We start from the raw sequence: 20,048 nt of genomic DNA, 5'->3' as shown, positions 1-20,048 counted from the left end.
GTTGTGGCTTTCCATCGCCTCATCCCTGGTAGACCTCAGTCCCTAGTATCCCACCATGATGTGCTACCACGACAGGTTTATTAATGTCAGGTTGGACCTCTTGCTCGGGCTCAGAATAAGGATGGTGGCGCTCAGGGTGTTTTCTTCAAACCATCAGCAGTATCACCTGGGAGCTACTTGGAGCTGCCACTCCTCATCCTTGGTCTGTTGTTCTGCTCTGTAAATTAGAAACGCAAGCCCTCCAGGTGATTTCAATACGTAATGAACGACGGCTTCTGAATAAACACCCAGGAACTTCTAGCCAGGCTTCCTCGTGAAAACAGCTTTTACTTACACGGTAAACAACTCCTCATTGTTTAAGTAGGCCATATCACCAGACAGTGTACCCAAAACAGCAGCCTTGTAAAAGCTGTAGAAACAGAAATCAGTACAGTGCTAACATTGGTGAACTCTAGCCCCCTTTGCCAGGCATACTAAATAGTTTATGATTGATGTTAATATTTATTAAGTTCTACTGTAACAGAAACAGAGCGAAGATCTTGCCTTTTGGGAACATTGACATTAGGAATTTTGGGTATGTGGTGTAACTCTTAGAACTGTTATAATGGGTCTCTAGTTGTAGAGAAAACATTGAAGCTTGAATTTCATAAGCCTAGACTGTATTTCCAAGCTCATGAGTAAATGTATAGAGGAAAGTACGTCTTTTTACAATTGGACATGATGGGCAAATCATTTAATCTACATGGAAGAAAAGTGTGGCAGAGAATGTTTTCTGGTTCACCCAGGGTGCATTGCATACATTCTCTCTAGTTTATCTTGGGTAATTAGATATATCTAAACTTTAGTATCTCAAACCTTTGTGAAGAATGGAAAAGGACTCAGGGGTCATTCGGTCCACGGCCTTGCTCTGTAAGTCACCAGATCATCTCTAGGCCAGTTAAGTCCAAAGGTGTCCAAGTGGCCAGAAAAATGACCTAAAATTATGTATCTCTGTTTTAAACAGCCTTTTGTTTGCTTCAAAAGAGAAAGGTAACAGATTTCACATTTTATGTAAAAAGTAAAAGCCGAAATAGTTAGAATAAAAGAAATAGCCAAATAAAACACAGCCTATAACACCAGATGTAGCCCAAATTAGATGGAGAGCTTCCGCAGGTGTTCCCAAAAATATTATTCGCGGTGTCGCTAAAGAAAAGTGCTTCCTTATTTGTATGATAAGACAAGGTTACTCTTTATATAAACTGACTTTCCTATAAGCAGCAGGGAAAATCATCTTTATGTACTGTAATTACTGCTATGTATTTGGATCAATCTGTTCTTACTGATAATTCTTTGTTCATATTTATACTGCTATAAATATGGCTCACTCTCTATTCCAAGAAACTACCCCCACATAACCAGAAAAACAAGCTATACCGTTGATGTTAGTAAATGAAAACCACAAGGATATGTAGTAAATGACGCTCATGGCTGGAAACAGCATGTGTCTCTTACTATTATAGGCCACATTTAAAATGCCTCCATGCCTCCTGTCTTTTCCTTCTTGCCACACATTCCCATTCATCTCACTTTTCTCAGATTCCTGTTAATGAGATAGGATTCGTGAATGGCACAGGAAAAAAAAAAGTGAACAGTTAGTCCTCAAGATACGATGTACAATGGAGGAAATAGCTTGTTTAAAACTCTCTATGCAGAGAATAGGAAACAGTTGCACTGTCGAGAGTCATTGTGGAGTTTCTAAGATGTTTTATGTCCACAGTTATTTACTGAATACCTATTAAGAGACTGGGAACCTAAGATATGAATACAAGTATGAAAAATATAGATACATCACTTGGTGTTGTGTTTTTCATCTTGTGAATGCTATTAAATACATATACAAATTAGAGAGTCTTACATTGTGGTTAAGATACATTGAAAGACAAAAAATGCTTATAGAAATTAATAGTAAAGACAGAGTTTAGAGAAGGTAATCAGAAAACACTACTCTGAGGCTGCATCATTTGTAGTAAGACATAAATCATCAAAGAGTCATGTACATGAATGTCATAGAGAGCATAAGGCAAATGAATATATGGACACACAAAGCGCACCGTGGCTCATTGAAACATCATTGGCAGTAGCTGAATATGGCAGCTGCCCAAATGCTCATCTGTCAGTGCTGCAGTATGTTGCATCCTACCTTTCCCCACCTCCATCCTCAAAAATGGAGCTTTACTAAGTATCAGGGTCATTGTGAGTCCAGATAATTAAAATGAGGTCATCCTGCAATAGAATGGGCACTTCACCCACAGAGAAGATACGAGAGCCATTTGAAAACAGAGGCAGAGATTTGAATGGCATAACCACAAGTCAGGGAACACGGCAGATTAACAGCTACCTCCAGAACCTAAAAAGAAGCAAGGGATTATTAAAAGGCTGCAGATATATGATTCCACTACTATGAAATGCCCAGAGCAGGTATATGTGCCAAAGGTAGGTCAAAGTTTGTTGTAGGCTGTGCTGTGCTGTGCTGGAAATTAACAGGAAATAGAAATCATGGATATTATTTCGGTATTGAAATGCTCGGAAACCAGATTTTGGTGACAGTGGCATGTGTTAACAGACTTGCTAAGAATCATTGAACTGCTCCCTTAAAGTCAGTAAATTGTTAATATGCAAGTCATATCTTTTAAAAAATGTTCATTTTTTCAGTACTATAGAAACAGTAAGAAATGAAGCAGAAAAAAAATGTTGGTTTTTTTTCCAGTCTTTCACAAGCCACAGTGGGCTAGAGAGTAGGACATTCCGAGGGGAGGAAGAGGCATTTCATGTAACAATTCTACAAGAGGGGACTTGTAGACAAAAGTTTCTATCCCGCCTGGCTCCTCAGTCAGTTAGTCCCAAAGTAACACACAGAGGCTTATATTAATTATAAACTTTTTGGCCTATAAGCTCAGGCTTATTATGAAGTAGCTATTACTACTTAAATTAATCCACAATTCTTATCTATGTTTAACCACATGGCTTGGGACCTTTTCTCAGAGCAGCATTTTCATCTTGCTTTCTTTGCAGGGACTCCAACTCCATACTCTAATAGAGAGAACTTTAAGGATAGGGAAATAGACATTTGACGATCTGGACATTGAGTCTCTATCCACACTGATGCTTAGAAGAAGGTTATATGAGACACACTTACTTCTCACTATAATCTTCATAGATTCATTAAAGAAACATTATGTATATGTAATGACAATATTGAAAGATAAGATAAGGGGCAAAGTCAATCACCTCTAAGACATCCTTGCCGCTAATATATTTCACACAACTCTTTCATCTCCATTTAACGTGTGATACATTGTCATACAAACTGTCTTGATTTCCTAGGAAGAAAAGACCTCCTCCTCTTAAGACAACTCTTTTTTTTTTCAATTAACACCAATCTCAGCGTATACAGCCACATGCACAGCACTAAAAGGTGTTAACGTGCTCACTGCACTCCGAGTCATACTACTGATATTTATGGGATGATGATTCAACCATACAGACAGTTTGTTAGCAAGTTCAGCAGCTGTGTGTGAATGCTGTTGTTAGTATGCGCCACCCCGTTACCCAGTCAGCTTTGTGCAAATGCTCAAAGGGAAGCAATCAAATGGAGGTGCTAGAGGAATTATGGCAGAGACTTGGCCAGAAAGGGGAAATAGCTTTGTTTGTGAACAAGTCAAATATGGCTTTGGTGTATTTAAACTTACTTTGACAGTTTTATATACTGTGGTGGAAAAAGGTCATAGTAAAAGGTGAAGACTCAAGCCTTGAGTTTTAACTTTGACCATTAACTAGATATTGGTGGGACTAAAAACAGAGTGTTAATCCTTTTGAGATGACAGCCTCCCTTGTAAAAGGAAGAACAGCTATCAATGGCAGTTGTACCCTTTTAAGGACCAAGAGTTCTCTCAATCCCTTGCTCTAAAAAGCCCTAACCGTGATCTTCCCTGGATGCACAGAAGTGTGTATTTGGGAACATCAAACTTAATGACCCTAAAGGAAGAGATGGCTCAGCAGATAAAAGCACTTATTCTTGCAGAGTACCAAGGATTAGTTTCCAACATGTACTTAGTGGCTCATCACCATCTGTAACTCCAGTTCCAGGGGTTACCGCATCTACTGACCTCCTTAGAGAACACACAATCACACTGTCTACATACATGCACGCAGGCAAAACATTCATACATATGAAATAAATGAATATAAAAAGATTCTTTTTAAGAATGGCACGGAAGTCCTCTCAAAGTCCTTTCTAAAGCCAGTCTTCCTGTTAGTCTAAGGAAAGAAAATAAAACCAAAGAGCAACATCAGAATTTATTCAAGTTCACCTCTTAACAACAGCCCTCATGGCAAAACCAGCAACACTGTAAATATCTAACTCATATGCTGAGCTGTTTTGTTTTTTTTTTTTTCATGGACTGATTAGATCCTTGTGGTGCCTCTCAGTTTCTGAACCAGCACATGAAACATGTTTGCAAGATGAATAAAATCAGCTCTCTTTGTTACTGCACCTGTGTCCATCCGTTTCTTGTTGTTACCCTTTTCTTCTGAAACCTTTCGTTTCTCTTTCCTCTGACTGGGGAGGGAGGGTCTAAATGAGAGCTGAACTGAAGCGACCGTTTGTTTTCCAATAAACTTGATAACCCCAAACTCTTTACCAGTACTGTTAAATCAATAATCATGGAAATGTCCGGAGATCAGATAGAAATAAATGTATCAAACCTGTGGCAGCCTTAACTAATGAATCAAGATATTATTGATAGGAAATAAGTGATATGTTTTTAGTCATGAAACATAGATTTCATCTGTTGGGCTGTTAATGTGACTATTATCACACAGTCATCTTTCTAGATATGGAGATTATGACTTCAAGGGTAATTAACTACTTCATTGATAGGACAAGCACATGCAAACATTGCTGTTAACCACTTATTGTGCGTTAACGACATAGAATGCTGCCTTGAATGTACTCAGTTAGATCCATTCAGATTGGCCTCAGATGTGAATAAACACTGCGACCAGAGAATGACTCTGAGAAGTCATTATGTGGACACGCTAAAGGATGTATTTTAAAAGAGTTTAGAAATAGCTTAATGTTTTGTGAAGTGTATTTCCAAAGGGAGTGATATTCCTTCTGACTAGGAATATATCAATTCTTCTTCCTTCCCCCACCCCGAGCAACCTTTACAAAGTACTTCTCAAAAAGCATGGAGAATCTTATCCTCTGCAGGTGGTGTGAACGTTTTGATATGAAGTTTTCTCTCAAAGAAACTGGAGGAAGAGGTGGGGTCACATGCTGTTAGAGAAGAGCCCGTTTCAAATGAAGGAATTGAGCGTGCACCTGTTAGCATACAGGAAGACTCTATATTGTCAGAAAACACTTATGTACATCTTGACAGAACCTCTGAGACTTGGTTTCTTTGTCTGTTCACAGGGGTCATGGGTGAATATGAGCCCAAAATAGAAGTACAGTTTCCAGAAACAGTCCCGGCCGAGAGAGGAACAACAGTCAAGCTGGAATGCTTTGCCTTAGGAAAGTAAGTTCTGCTTGTCCCTCCTCCACTCACCTCTGGCAGGAAGAGCATTATCTTCAGTGCTCACAGTGATGGTTCCTGAGCTGTCTGAAAATCAAATCGCCTTTCTCTTTGTAATTCTGTGCTTGCATCTTTGATTCTGTGCTCTTCCTATGGAAAAAGACAGGTAATGGCTCCAGAAGGATTGGGCTGCCACGGCTGCCACGGCCACAAAGGAGAGGAGGACAGATGGTTCTGACAAAGTCTTTCATTCTATTATTATGACCTATAATGTACATGCTGTCTAAGCCACAGTGACAGGAAAACAATGGCCTTCATTTGAGGTACAGGCAAGCTGACAATTTAGAAAAACGGGGACTTTCATTCTGGGTCCGTTTGCAGAGAATACATAAAATTTTTCTTGAATTTCTTTTCAAATTGCCAAACTTCCCTCTCTCATTTGGATTCCCTTCTGCTCTCGCTGGAGACTGAGAAGAGCTGATATCTAAGAGTCTATTTTAGAGTGGTCTGAAAATTATTCACAACTTTATTATTCCATCTGGATTACACTTAAAAGAACCGACTTGGAAAGCACTTAGACTTCCCAGAGAGGATCTGCCAGAGGGCATCGGAAGGGAAACGCAGATCAGCTGGGGTTTTTATGTGCCAGTAACCAACAGGAATGGTTTGCCGTCCACAGTGTAAACTGCCACCAGAAGGGAGAACACTGGGGCTCTTGTGGATTTTAATGGTCTGTGTCGGTGTTTTTGCCCAATCCCATCTAGCCAGAAACCCATTCTTAATCCTGTCTGCTTTTTTTTCTGTGCCTAAGTATGGACAAAAGCCACAGAACGAGAGGCTTGTCTCAGTGTGTATTTTGAAATGAAATGTCTTCTGTTTCACAGAAACTTCAGGCATTCTTTGCATTTCCAATTTTATTTTCAATTCTAATGGAATGATTGTTTTCAAGTTGTGGCAATGGAGGCCACAGCAGTGTCTTTACTTTGATGAGGTTTACCACAGCAGTAATTTTGTATCTCCTAAAAACTTACCACAATGTATAAATTGTGACAGAGCTGCAGGACTTAATGCTGGGCCGACATGAAAAGCAAGCTGTCAAGCCACATGTCCGACACGGTAAATGGCGGTAAATGGCAATGATTTGTTGCTGAGAAGAAAAGTAGATTGCACATCTTGTGATGTGGTTGATCTTAAAACTTTAAAGTCTCTCTGTGAACCTAGGAAACAACCAGGGAGACAGAGAGAGCAGGTGACTGGATCGTCAGGGTCTATATTTGGCAATCTTTGCAAGATGACACTTTACAAAGCCCTCCCTGGAGAAAGCAAAACTCACATTGCTCACACTTCCAAAGGGACTATGAATTAAAATCTATTCACAATGCTTGAATGGTGCTAAAATAAAAACAAAAGACACAAATTGGGTTCTTCAGATCCACACAGAAATGTTTGGATATGCATGTCTAGCTGTTGGAAACACACCACTATCCCTCACTTAGGAGTAGAAGGCTGGTCTAAGTGCAGTTGTGTTTAAAAGCATGCATTAAGTATATGTATGCTTGACTGTAAAGACACCCGTACATAATGTGCTTCTGATGGAGCCCTACTGCATTTTGAATCAGTGTCTGGCTAATGAACTTAAATTATTTTAAAACAAATATAGTAGATTTGATAGCTTTAATTTTTTAAATACTATCTCAATTTTCCTAGAGAAGATTGGCAAGTCTTTAGTATAATTACTTCTCTGTGAGTTGTTTTTGTGAAAAATAAATAAGTAAATAATTGTATCCCCTGCTAGGAAGCCGCAATCCTAAAAGCTGCGGTTAGCTTAAAAACCACTCATTTGCAGACAGACTGCCCTCCTTGGCAATTTAAGATGCATTCCAAACAGTTATGGTAAGAGGATGCTAGATGCCTGGAGAGTACATTAAGATGCAACAGACTGTTCTTTTCTTCATCTTGCTACTTTAATTATTGTTTTTCACAAACCACCTTCCAAATGGACCACTATAAATTGGTGAGGTCATCAATATGTAAACGACAAAAAGGACAACAACTGTGTTACCCAGATCAGCTTGTCATGAGTGAATCGCTCCTCTATGCCAGCAATTAGGTTGTAGTTTCCAGACTTTATGGGCTCATTACTTTTATTATCACTTGTTCAATATGTGGGTGTAACTTACAGTGTGGGGTTCACATTGCTGGCCCTAACATTTAGAAGAATATATTGTTTCTCCTCTCTACTGCTGCATTACGGACTTGGAACAAACTGTTAACATCTTATTATCTCATGATGTATGGGTTAGGAGTCCAAGAAAGGCTTATCTGGGTGATGTTTTGGGTCTGTGTGGTACCTCTGAGGGTCTCTGATGTGAAGCTGGCACATCAGGTGTTGGAGCCCTCAAAGACACATCGTTCACACTTCTCGTGTCTTGGAGGCAAGGTTGTGTGATGGGGCCAGTTGGATCTGTCATTAGGCGAACCTCCATGGAACATCCTCTGTGTAAACTTCTCATAGGTGCCTCAGAGAGTGTTCCAAGAAAAAGAGCATGGACGCTGTCTGCTTCTTAAGGCTTGAATCTAGAAATCAACTCGCTAGCACTTTCTATTTATTAGTCAGAAGGGCTAAAGAGCCCAACAAGTTGAAGAGTGACAAGGACCTCTTTTCAGTGGGAAGGATGTGTGTAAAGTTGCCTCCATTTTAATTCCACTACATATGTGCCTGAACATTTTCTTTTAACAATTATAGTTTAGAAAATCCAGATATACTAGAAAATTATAAAATTAACTTTTTGAAAATGCTCTTTTCTTTCAATGATAATGGTGCATAGGGAGTCGATTACATTGTTTAATGTTAAGAATGTTAATTTTAAGAAAAACGTGAAGTGACTAATGCTAGAGATATAGATGCTGCTAAAATAATGCTAACATAGGAAAGAAATTTGGGGAATCTTTAATGTGCTCTTGGCTTTGGAAACAATGGAAGGAGTTACCAGTGTAGGCTTTAAAAAGAGAAGAGGCTTTCATTAATTTGGCTTATCCCATTTTATTCTCGCTATCAGCCCAGTCCCAACTATTCTCTGGCGAAGAGCTGATGGGAAGCCAATAGCAAGGAAAGCCAGAAGACACAAGTCAAATGGAATTCTGGAAATTCCCAATTTTCAACAGGAAGACGCTGGCTCATATGAATGTGTGGCTGAAAACTCTAGAGGCAAAAACGTAGCAAAGGGACAGTTGACTTTCTACGGTAAGTTTTCAGTTTTCCTTATGATTTGCCATGCTAAAAAACTTTTCATACTAAAATCCTGCGCGGGCAGGTTTGAAGTTGGAGGGATTTTTGTTTGTTTGTTTTGGATGGGTATGTTTTGTTAAGTTTTTTGTTTGTTTGTTTTGGGGGGTAGTTTCAGTTTTTTGAATCATGTAGAATAGGATTAAGACTCTTGCTTTTCTACAAATTAGCATGCCCTGCCTGACTCTGGGTGTGGAGAATGCAGGTGGGGGCACAGATGTTAAAGGAGCAGAGAGGAAGGAATTAAGCTGATGTGTTTAGGAGATGGATGACAGTGTGAACACACTCCCAAAGGAGACTATTTCCTCTTTAACCCTTCCCATTGAGCATAAGCTTGGCACCGGAAATCGTTAGTTATTCGTGTGTGTGTGTGTGTGTGTGTGTGTGTGTGTGTGTGTGTGTGTTAATTGAAGCTCTGTGCTTCATTTGAATTTTGAATCAGGGCTCATCTTAACCCTTTGTAATTTCTCCGACTCAGCAGCAGTTTTATATGGTATCACAAACATTTCAAAATGCACACTGTCCAAATTTAGCTCTCAGAGTGGACCTCAGAGTAGAGCATAAAAAATATCTCATCACATAGATTTTTTTTTTATGTGAAGTTTCTCTTGTTCTGGTCAAACCATCTGCATTGACCCAAACATAATATAAGGGTAAAATCTGTGCCACATGATTCTTATCCAGTGGGTCCTGGAAAGCTCCACAGAATATTGATCTGAAATCCAGAAAAGGGTCCACCACAAATGCGCTGAAACAAGTTTTAGAGATGCCAATTTTTTGGTCTCTATTTATAGCTCACAGTATACATTAGATTGCCTTTGAATTCTCGGTGCTGGAATTAAATACATGTGCCACCGTACCTGGCTAGTGGCTCATATTTCTATATATTCTTCCTACAAAGTCCTTTAGTTTTAAGATAAGCTAAGAACCACACTCAGTAGTCATACAAATCCTTTTAGAAGCAGATTGGGAACCAGGGAACATATCCAACATCAGCCATTGACCTTCTTGTGCCCAGCTCTCAGTATTTTAGACTCACATACCCCTGAAGCAGCTGGTATGGCAATATTCTAGAAAGTTCTTCATAAAATGATCAGGACAACAGTAGCTTGGGCAGAAAAAAACCTACACTTTATTTGTTTGTCTTTCTACCTATATCAAATGAGAGATTTGATATTTGGTTTTTACTTTCTTGAATTGTGAGAGTTAATGTTTTATTTGATGGATTAAAATATATACCAAAGTTAACTGGACACCCACAAGAGCCAAGGTTACAGATTTGTTTGGTGAGAAGCAATTGCCATGTATTTTTCACTGTTTGGGATTTACTTTTCTCACCTTTCTGATAATTATTTCCTTTATGTCAGGTAGCAACCACTTGAATTTGTTAATCAAAAAGGACAACATTTTTCTTTCTTCTTAATGAATAGGCTTTTGGATTGGTGGTTCCTAAACATTACTTAACTTGCTCAATTAATTGAATGAAGTTACTTCCACTTTCATGATTCCATTTTAAGGTGAAAGTGCTCGCATTCAGGATGCTAAGAAGGTGTTCTTTATAGTCAAGCATTGCCATGGACTCTCCCTAAGGATTTGAGGTCCCCCACCCAGAAAATACAGCAATGTAAAGTTACTATGGTGGAGGATGGACCTTGCCATGAGCCCCAGCCTTGTGTGAAATAGGTGCTTCCCAGGGATCCTGCCCTAGAGATGAGAAATCCCGGAGGAACAGTGTTTGCCTTTTAAATGACGCTGTCTGCAGCAGTGCTTGGCAAAGGAGCAGAACAATTGGCCTGTTTCCTGGAGACAGCAGAATGCCACCACCTTGTCAGTCACTCTTGAGATCAGATCAGTTGACTTGCATGCACTTGGCTATTGTATCTGTTTATTCTTTTGTTCTTCCTCAACTAGCATATCACTGATATTGTCTCCACTGTCAGGGAAAGGCTTAATTATACAGAACTGCTTGACTATCATTTTTTTCTTTTCTTTTTTTTTTTTTTTGAAGGGAGAGGTTTGGTGTGTTCCCAGTGCTATGTCCCTAATATCCAGCTGCCTTAATCTTCAAGTTAAACGAATTATTATAATTAAAATCACTGTGTAGCGTCTCCCAAAAAGAGAAAGTAGCCCCAGTCACTTATCCAGGAACATTCTGCCTTTGTTGACAAGACAATTCTTTACAACATTAAGCTATGCTAGCTCAGGGATTAGGAACCATGGGTTTGTGCTTAGAAATCTGTATATATTCAGTTATAATAAAAAACAAAATTTGCAGGAAAATGGGTGAATTTGAAACAAGGTGACTGAAAATAAACAAAATTAGCATGATCTCTTTCATATGAGAATACTAGTCTGTGGTATAAACATGCACACATGAATATAAGTAGATATCTTTCACACATGGACAAGAAAGAAAAAGAGAACCTGGAAGATACTAAGAGAGAACCAGTGGTAGGGACATGAGGAAGAAGCAGAAACACAAAAACAAACTTTATTTGATAGTACCTTGTAGACTTATTAAAAACTAATAATCAAAAAGGAAAACCTGGAGAAGACATGATTTTGTTGTTGTACCACGGTGTTGACCCAATTAGGAGCTCTGCAGTAACAGTCGTGGTAAAATGGATTTTTATTTCCTTGTTGCACTAAGAAAAGCATTTAGCCTTTTTCAAAAGGCTGGCTGTGTAGAATCATATCAGACTCTCCTCCCCTGTGAGAGCTCAGCAGAGGCACCAGGTACTGGCCACTGCTACCGACTGCCATGTCCACATAGGCTAATGTGTACCACTTTGTCTCACCACATATGAAGGTCTGAGTTCAGGCACAGAACGTTTTATATCCCCTTATCTTGCTTATTTATTTTGCTCAGACCTCTACTTTGCCAGGGAAGTCAACTTTAATCTGCTCTCTCAGACTTTTTTTTTTTACTGGCAAGAAAAAAATCTTAAAAAATAAATCCATCTTCAAATGTAGAATGGTAAAATGTGTTACCTTTATACGTTATGCATTTGTTCAAAAGTATGTAGGGGCCACCGCTATATAGAAGGATGTTAGAAAACATGTGCCCTCAAGAACCTGATATTTCACCAGAAATTAAGTACTCAAACAAATCAATGAACTCAAATATTTCAAGTTTTAGAAAGAAGAGAAAATAATGATAGCCCTTGGTTATAAAGAAACTGGCCACAGGGAAAGACTTCTAAGATAAAGGAATCAGGGAAGGCCTGTATAATATTGACCCCTGAGCAGAAATTCCAAAGTAAAATAAGAGATAGCTTTCCACAGGGAAGCACATTCAGGCCAGAAAACAGGGAGGAGGCAAAAAAGCCCGAAGGCTGACAGCTGTATGGCAAGTTTGAGAAGCAGGGAGGAAGTCTGTGTTTCCAGGGCAGAAGGACCAAGATAAGATGGGGGTGGGGAGTTTGTGTTTCCACAGCAGAAGGACCAAGGACAGACATCTGAGAGAAAGGAAGGTAAGGGCCAGACAGTTCCTTGGAAGCCAGGTGGCGTTTTAGTCACAATCCGTGGGAGGATATTAAGTGGCAAAATGATTCCATCTGATTCGTACTTCTAAGGAGGTGGTTGCTTTATGAGGAGTAGGTGTTTAAATCACAAGAGCAGAAAGGACAGCGAAGCAGCCATTTGTCCTGTCCGTATGAGACATGTTCGTAGCTGGGACTTGAAGGAGGAAGAGAATTAGAGACACAGATATAATTTGGAGTCAGAGCCAGTGGGGCTTTCTTATTTCATTCCTCCAGCTACCCATTTAGAGAGAAACTGACTCCCAGAGATATTAAAGTGTGTGATTAATGTTTACATATTGAGAAACAGAATTGGATTCCAAACGCCATGCTAGAAGTTCTGAAGTTTCAGTGTGCATCAGGGTAAGTGGGAAAACTTAAGAAAATACTGAGTATTGTACCTTGTACATGGAGGTTTTGATTTGGTAGATAGGAAATTGCATTTCAGTTAATTTCCCTGGCGTACTGCTACTGCTGATGCTTGTGTGGGGACCACATGGTAGGGACCATGGCTCTGTGAGATTGTTTCCAATGTTAGAGTGAGACCCGAGATTAGATTCCTTGCAAAAGATTGTTACTGTTGCTCTGGAAAACTTCTATCTTCATATCCCATAAGGCACCTCAGTCAGTCTACATATACCAAGTCCAATCAGAGGCCTAAGTCTAGTGGTTTCTTGTAGAGAGGAAAGGGAAATGTGAGGTGTACGTCTTTCACTTGAGAATTACTCATTGTTCCACCTGCTCAACTATGGAATCACCCCTTTTATGTACAGAGAGTATTACAACCTCATCTGGAAGAATGAGCTATGAACTAAGAGTCTAATTGTGCCCTTTGAATACTTTCTCCTCTGGTAATAATTGTTACACTGAACACTAAGAAACTGAGAGATTTCATATCACAATAAAAAATTATTTCAAAGACTCTAATAAGCCTTTTTTTGAAGAAACTGTTGGGTCCATTCCTTTGATTTTACAAATAAAACAGAAACTTAGGGACGAGCTATTATTTTTCCAAAGATAGCACACTGTGTGGAATCTGACTACGCCTAAAACTGCTCCCTGCCATATGACATGTGTTGTTGTTGCTCCCAGTTCAGTGTTTTGATCAAATACATCAGGGATCCATCAGTCAGTCATCTTTGTATACTCTCTGTAACCAACCAATGAATGCCATAACTGAATTGGATAAACGTTGGATTCCTTTTGCTTTACTTTTGTTGTTGTTTTGTTTTGTTTACGTTGGTCTAACTTATCACTGAGTTGAAAAGGAGCTCTTTAAGAAAACTGTTCTTCAAATTTCTGTAAGCTGTTTCTACATTTTTGTGTGTTGCAGTCCTGTGACTATAAAGGGGAAACTGTGTATGACTGTACTCTAGGGGGTATGAGGGTATGGGTGAGGTCATCGGGAAGTGATTACAGAAGCATTTTGTGCACAGCTTCCTAATTCCTTACGGATGTGCTATGTATATGTGACAGCTAGGTAATATTCAACCCTGCAAAATGGCTTAGAGGACAGAGTGAGCAGAAGATGAACACAGCAGTTAAGGTGATTTCACAGTACAGCAATAACTGCTTAATTGTCCTAGGCAGAACTCATACAGGGACCCTCGGTTCCCCCTGGGTGTTCCATAAAGTACAGCCCGTGAGTTTTGTTCCTTTTCTTGCGTCTAATGACAGCAATAAATTTAATCGCTACAGTTTTTTAAAGGAGTGGGCATCAAGAACATGCTGTAAGTAACGGGAAAGTAATATAGGAATGGGGATAGAAGCTCCTCACGCCGATAGACGTGGCAAACCACAAACCAAAAATAGTATGTGGAAGCGTCATTTTAGCCTCTCTATATTGCCACAGAAGAAAAAAAAACATACTAAGTATATTTTTACTCATTAAACTTACTGTGCCAAGTTTTGTGTGAATGGATCCATTCATCTAGTGGGCTATCTCACACTTCCATTGTCAAGTTTTCAGACTGACCAAAGAATCACTGAATGTCTCAAATCTGTATTTATGGTGTTTCTATCCACCAATATCTACCATGTTGTAAGTTAAAACTGAGATTTTGATTTAGCATATCATTTATTTTAAATGACCAGAAAACAATGCATGTATAGATGATGAACATATTTTAAGAAAATGAATTCAATTTTTTCCAAACCAAACCATTACGGATAAGGGTAAAATTTGTATTTTTGTAAACCTCTTTAACATCTGTTTTAGCTTAAGAAAACTAGATTGTCATATGTATTTCCATGTTCATCCTGCTGTGATATGTTGATTTGGTTGAAGAATGTGAAGAAATCTGGACTCACAAACCACACATATGTGGTTTGAACAGTAAAAATTCATGGATGCTGTATGGGGTTCCTTGGGATCCACAGTGTTCCACAGATGACATTTTGAGTATCATAGGTCCAGATGAATATCCTCAATGTCATTGGCAGGTAAAACATAATTTTGGGTCCTTTGGCTAAAGAAGAGGCCTCGAGCAGAGCAGATCCCTCTCTTTCTGGTTCCAAACATTCCTAGGCCTCCTGATAGCACGGGGCTGATGCCACTTAACTTGCATGTTGGTGTTTGTGTTAGAAGTATTATGCCTCATGTGATGCTGGTGAGAGTCACATGTAAGTGATGTATATGGCTGATTGTATTGGGAATTTATGATGGTCTAAGGAGGGGAATGAATTCAGCACAGTCAGAGCAAATTCACACAAACATTAGGTCACAGCTTAAGTAAATATGAAAAGAAGGAATTAATTCCTGTTAGAGTAAGGTCATAGGTTAATGTTGGAGTGCAAATGGCCGTAGTGTATCAGTCCTAAGGCCTTTTAAATAGTGGACATATTGTGATTTATTTTTTTTCTCTCTAGCTCACTTATAAAGTCATGAATTGTCTATAGCATCCCTGGGAGGAGAAGGCAAAATATGTACTTTTATAATTGTCACGTATGACCCGGTTTAGTATTGCCATTTTGGATGGATGATCTTATACCCATGCACACCAAAACCACTAATTCAGCTCAGTGAGTAAAATCAATTTATCCATCCATCTATAAATTAATAAACAAATAAATGATTATGAAGGAGAACATAAAGTTTGTAGGAAAATATGATAGGGATTCTGGAAGGGGTGGGAGGGAAGAAGTTAGGGGCAGACATTATCATGGGACATTGTGTGGAATTTACAAAGAATAAATTAAAATTATAAAAGAGAGATAATATAGTAGATGACACACAATACTTACGCTGTGTGTGCCGAGTGAGCTCCAAATGAGGAGGATTGAAGTTTGAAGGACAGAGGGATTCTCGAGGACATACCCTGCAGAGCAAAATGTTTGTTAGGAGATGCAATGAGGGAGAGTGCTCCTGAAAACAAGATGGTGTAAACAAAGATATAGAGGCAGGAACTGGCTTACTATTATAACTAAGGACAAAGAAAACCTCTCTGCCAAGAACATAAGATTCACTGGCTGAGGAGAAAGTAAGAAAATTGGGTGCGAGCAGATGGCAGATGAGTCTAAACATTAGCCCAAAGATATGAAATAATGGTGATGGTCTCTTAATGAATGTCACATTGACAGCGGGTGAAGCATATTTACAGACCCCCATCCAGTAGCTCAGATACACAGGACTTTCTGCAATCATATTCGCTTTCTATGTTAATGAATACCTATTAACAAAAATATGCCCACTATGACTTGCCTTCTAGGATATCTTCACATTTTCAACTGATGTCATTACAATATCTTATGTCTATGTGTGTTTTGTTTGCGCATATGTCTGTCTGTGTACCACGGTGGGATCTGGTGTCGGCAGAGGTCAGAAAAGAGCATCAAAACCCCCTAGAACTGCAGTTAAGGATGACTATTTGCTACTGTGTGGGCACTAAGAACCAAACCCAGGTCTTCTGCAAGAACAAGTGTTCTTTACTACCGAGCCATCTTTCCAGCCTCACACCATAGTGAGTTTCATGTTTGTTTGGTGATGTTATCTGCAAATGTGTTGGTTCTGCCCTTACGAGAAAAAAGTCAATCAGGTCTTATACAAAAATGAGAAAACCATAATAAAAGAGTGTGTGAATAAGGGAAAAAAATAGAAAATCACAAGTGGCATGAATCCCACTTATTTAAAAAGTAATGTATAGGACTAGAAAGATGGCTCAGCAAGCAAGAGCATCACCACTCATTCAGAAGACTTGAATTCGGTTCCCAGCATCCACATCTGGAGTCTCAAATACATACATAGTTCCAGGGGGATCCAATGCAGCTGGCATCTGGGGACACCTATATTCATATGCACATTCAACCCCCACAGTCACATAGACACAAAAATGAAAATAAATTTTAAAAATTTACAAAGCAATGCAAAGGTAAGAGATCACATATGAAAGTCAGAGGGAGTTTTATAGTGTCAAGTGTTCAACTTTGTATCGTTCAAGAAGAAAACATGCACTTCTAACCTCTGTGCCCCAAAGCTCTTCTTGTAGTTACAAGACCTCACATCAGTTCAGTGTTTCTCAACATGGGTGTGGTTAATCATCAAGTCATATTTTACATAAAATGTGACGAGAAATGTTTAGTGTTTAAAACAAAATAAGTCTGCTGAGGTTGAATTCACTATCTTCTGAGAACCCCTAATCCTTGGAGAACTCATTTTGAAACACAATGAGAGAATGACAGTCATTGTAGTGTGGGTACCAGGTGGGCATCCATCACAGGTGAAAAAAGTGGAAGTTGTCTAACATCTTTAAGCACAGTGTAAGTGTCCTTTCGGTGTAATGTAAATCAAACATCTGAGATTTATAAAATATTTTTTATAATTATAAACTATATATTCAACAATAAAGGATGATTAGTTCTACCTAGAGCAAACACTGGGGACATTATATTTAAGGTAAATTCAAACTATCTTGAAAGTTTTACTAATAGTGTTGAGAATTCTAGGAAGCATATATATGAAGGTGGCAATGTAAATCTGAGTAATTCCCCGCCCCCCAGACTCATAAAGCTCACTACAAATAAGAGCAATGCTATAGCCAGGCCACTGCATTTCTTGGAAATGGCTCATCTTTTCTGGATTGTTGAACCATTAGAAATAATTGCAAATATCTATAGATCAACTTTTCAAAAGTTACTTAAAAAATTTTGCCTATGATGCCCTTTCTCTTAGATATATAAAACTCCAAGGTCTATGACCAAGTCCTGCTCTTGTTTTTGTGAGAAATTTCTGGTTTGGGGGAATGAAAACAGCTAGATATGTCTGAGAATTGTTTGACCCTTTGAGTTCAAATTATATTTGCTTGAAATAGAAATTATTATTGGATAAGAGGCTTCTATGACTCCAGTGGCTGGAATATACAAACCTTGATTTAGGTCATTTCTGGCAGTTATTGAACAAAAGATTGAAATGAATAGATTGTTCATCTGTCAAAAGATGAACAGTATGACAGGGTCAAATCCCAGCACAGCTATTTAATCTTACATTTGAACTTGTGTCTTGAGATGAGACTTAGGAATGATTCTTCTGTTTTAAATGTAAAAGAATGCAAAAGATCAAAATAGTAATTTCTTTTTTGATATGAGTTTATTTAATTTTGTTTGATGTGTGAGCTCTAGAAAAGAATATTAAGGAGTCGCTGTAAAGTAGCAATTCTTACATGTGGGCTTCTGTGAGATGATGTGTAGGCCATGGAGTTGAAAGTTATCATGAATTTTGATAATACTGGAGAAATATCATCCACTCTAATGCATTATACAAATGGTATTTTCTAAGATGCATCAAGCCAAAATGTTAGCAATGCAAAGATTTTTAACTTGGTGGCCCCAAAGCATATAAGCACCTATGAACCATCTCTACCAAGCATTAGACTTTGTATAGAAAGGAAGAATCACCCAATTATAATAGATGTGATTCATCCAACATAAAAGTGAGTGAAGACAGTGGTGATGTGTGGTTTTGAACTGGAGATCATCAAATGGCACATTAAAATATAAACTATCTCATTCTTTGCCCTCATATAGCAGATTAATCTGTGTGTGAATTGAGTGTGTGTGTGTGTGTGTGTGTGTGTGTGTGTGTGTGTGTGTGTGTGAATCAGAAGTGCCACCCACCTTGAATTTTAAGACAAGACTTCATCAATTTAGTTAAGCTGGCAAACTTGTTATCTAGTGAACCCCAGAGTTATGCCTGTCCATGCATCTAATTCTGTTAAACTAGCTGTCCACTGAACCCCAGAAATATGCCTTTCTCCTCCTCTCTATTTTGGGATTGCAGCCATGTGCCCCCATGCCCTACCTGTATATGTGGATTCTAAACATTGAAGTCAGATCTTCATACGTGTATAGGCAATGCTTTACCAGTTAAACTATCTCTCTTCTCCCAGCCCCCGATTCTTCGCCTCCCTGAGTTTCTGGGTTTCTATGCAGTTATTCACTTTAAGAGGCGTGTATTTAGATTATGTTAATTTAGCTCTTCTGAATAGATTTCATTTTGAAAGCAAAGAAAGTACCTGACGACGCTTGTCAGACACCCAATTAGTTCCGTACTAGGCAAATTAGGTGTGAGTGTCACCTCTGCCAGGACAAATTGTCCATTCTTGTCAAGCCCCTTGACCCCACTGCAAGAGAAAGAATGAGACCTCAGAGTATCTAATTAGTTTGAAATTTGTAAGGTCATTCAAACTCTTTTCAAAGCCCCCCCTTTCCTTCCCCATCGCCTTTGTTAGTTGGCAAGGTTTGGCTTCCAGCTTTCTATAGTTTAGAAAGAATGAACCCAAGTGTTGCTGGAAGCGGGTGACATTGAAATCTGTCTCTGCAGGTGTTTATGAAGTTTACTGCTTTAACTTCAACCTGACATTGCTTCCAAGTTACATTTGTCCTTGCTTGTTTTGCTTTTTCTTTCCAAACTCTTTTTCAGAAGTTTGCTCTTGTTAATATTCCACAGATTTCTGTGCCTTTCTTGTTTGCTTTGTTCCCTCGGACTCTGCAGGGGGTGAATATGCTGCAGGTTGAATGTGTATCTGGCAGGCTAAGCCATTAGTCCTAACGGAGCTGCACACTGGCGTCTCCCAGTAGAGCTCTGGGAAGATATTACCCCTTGAGCTTCCCTTCCCATTAGCAGCAAGATGATAGAGGACAGCAGCCAACTTGCAGCTCTTTCAAAGATGCAGGTTATAACCCTTCATTCAAGCTAATGCTTGTTGATGTTGTAACGTTTTTTTGAAGTTGACCCTTTTGGCCTCGCCTCTTAAGCAGCCATGCATCATCTCTATCAGGAGAGGGTTTGCAAAATTGTGTTTTGCTCTTTGAAAAACATGGAATTGCTTGTGGATGGAAAAGAAGAAAACAGCATTTAGTCAAGGACCTAGAGACCTCTGCTGGTTAAGTGACTTAGTGAGTGTTTTTCTATTTTTGTTTATTATTCAGAAGGTAAGATACACAACTTAGCCTTCACATTACAGATTTCCCTTTGAATTAAATTATCCATGACTTGTATCTTCACTGAATGGGTATACAAAGGTCAAGTCTGCTAAAATACATGTTAAGAATATTAAGTAATATCTTCTGATTAATAATGGTATCAACTCTGGTTATTAAGTTAACATCCGGAGTTATTACCCTGTAGAAATGCCCCATAAATGGGTAAGTCCTCAAATCATAGCTGTGGTGATTTTCCAAAGGACTTTTAGA

The 20,048-nt window shown here is 38.9% G+C and overlaps 1 protein-coding gene across 5 annotated transcripts in view; it reads left to right on the top strand.

Moving 5' to 3' along the window:
• Positions 1-20,048, top strand: part of Cntn4 (contactin 4) — a 998,986-nt gene that overhangs the window by 797,248 nt on the left and 181,690 nt on the right. For all 5 annotated transcript variants that reach the window (XM_075983304.1, XM_075983301.1, XM_075983302.1 and 2 more), the window contains 2 exons: positions 5,456-5,558; positions 8,615-8,799. In XM_075983304.1, the coding sequence (XP_075839419.1) occupies positions 5,456-5,558; positions 8,615-8,799 (288 nt within the window). The remainder of the gene's footprint in view (positions 1-5,455; positions 5,559-8,614; positions 8,800-20,048) is intronic.

This window comes from Microtus pennsylvanicus, chromosome 8, assembly GCF_037038515.1.
Source record: "Microtus pennsylvanicus isolate mMicPen1 chromosome 8, mMicPen1.hap1, whole genome shotgun sequence".
NCBI classification, from domain to species: Eukaryota; Metazoa; Chordata; class Mammalia; order Rodentia; family Cricetidae; genus Microtus; species Microtus pennsylvanicus.
Note: the sequence above shows the minus strand (reverse complement) of the source record. Positions and strands in the feature narration are given on the sequence as shown.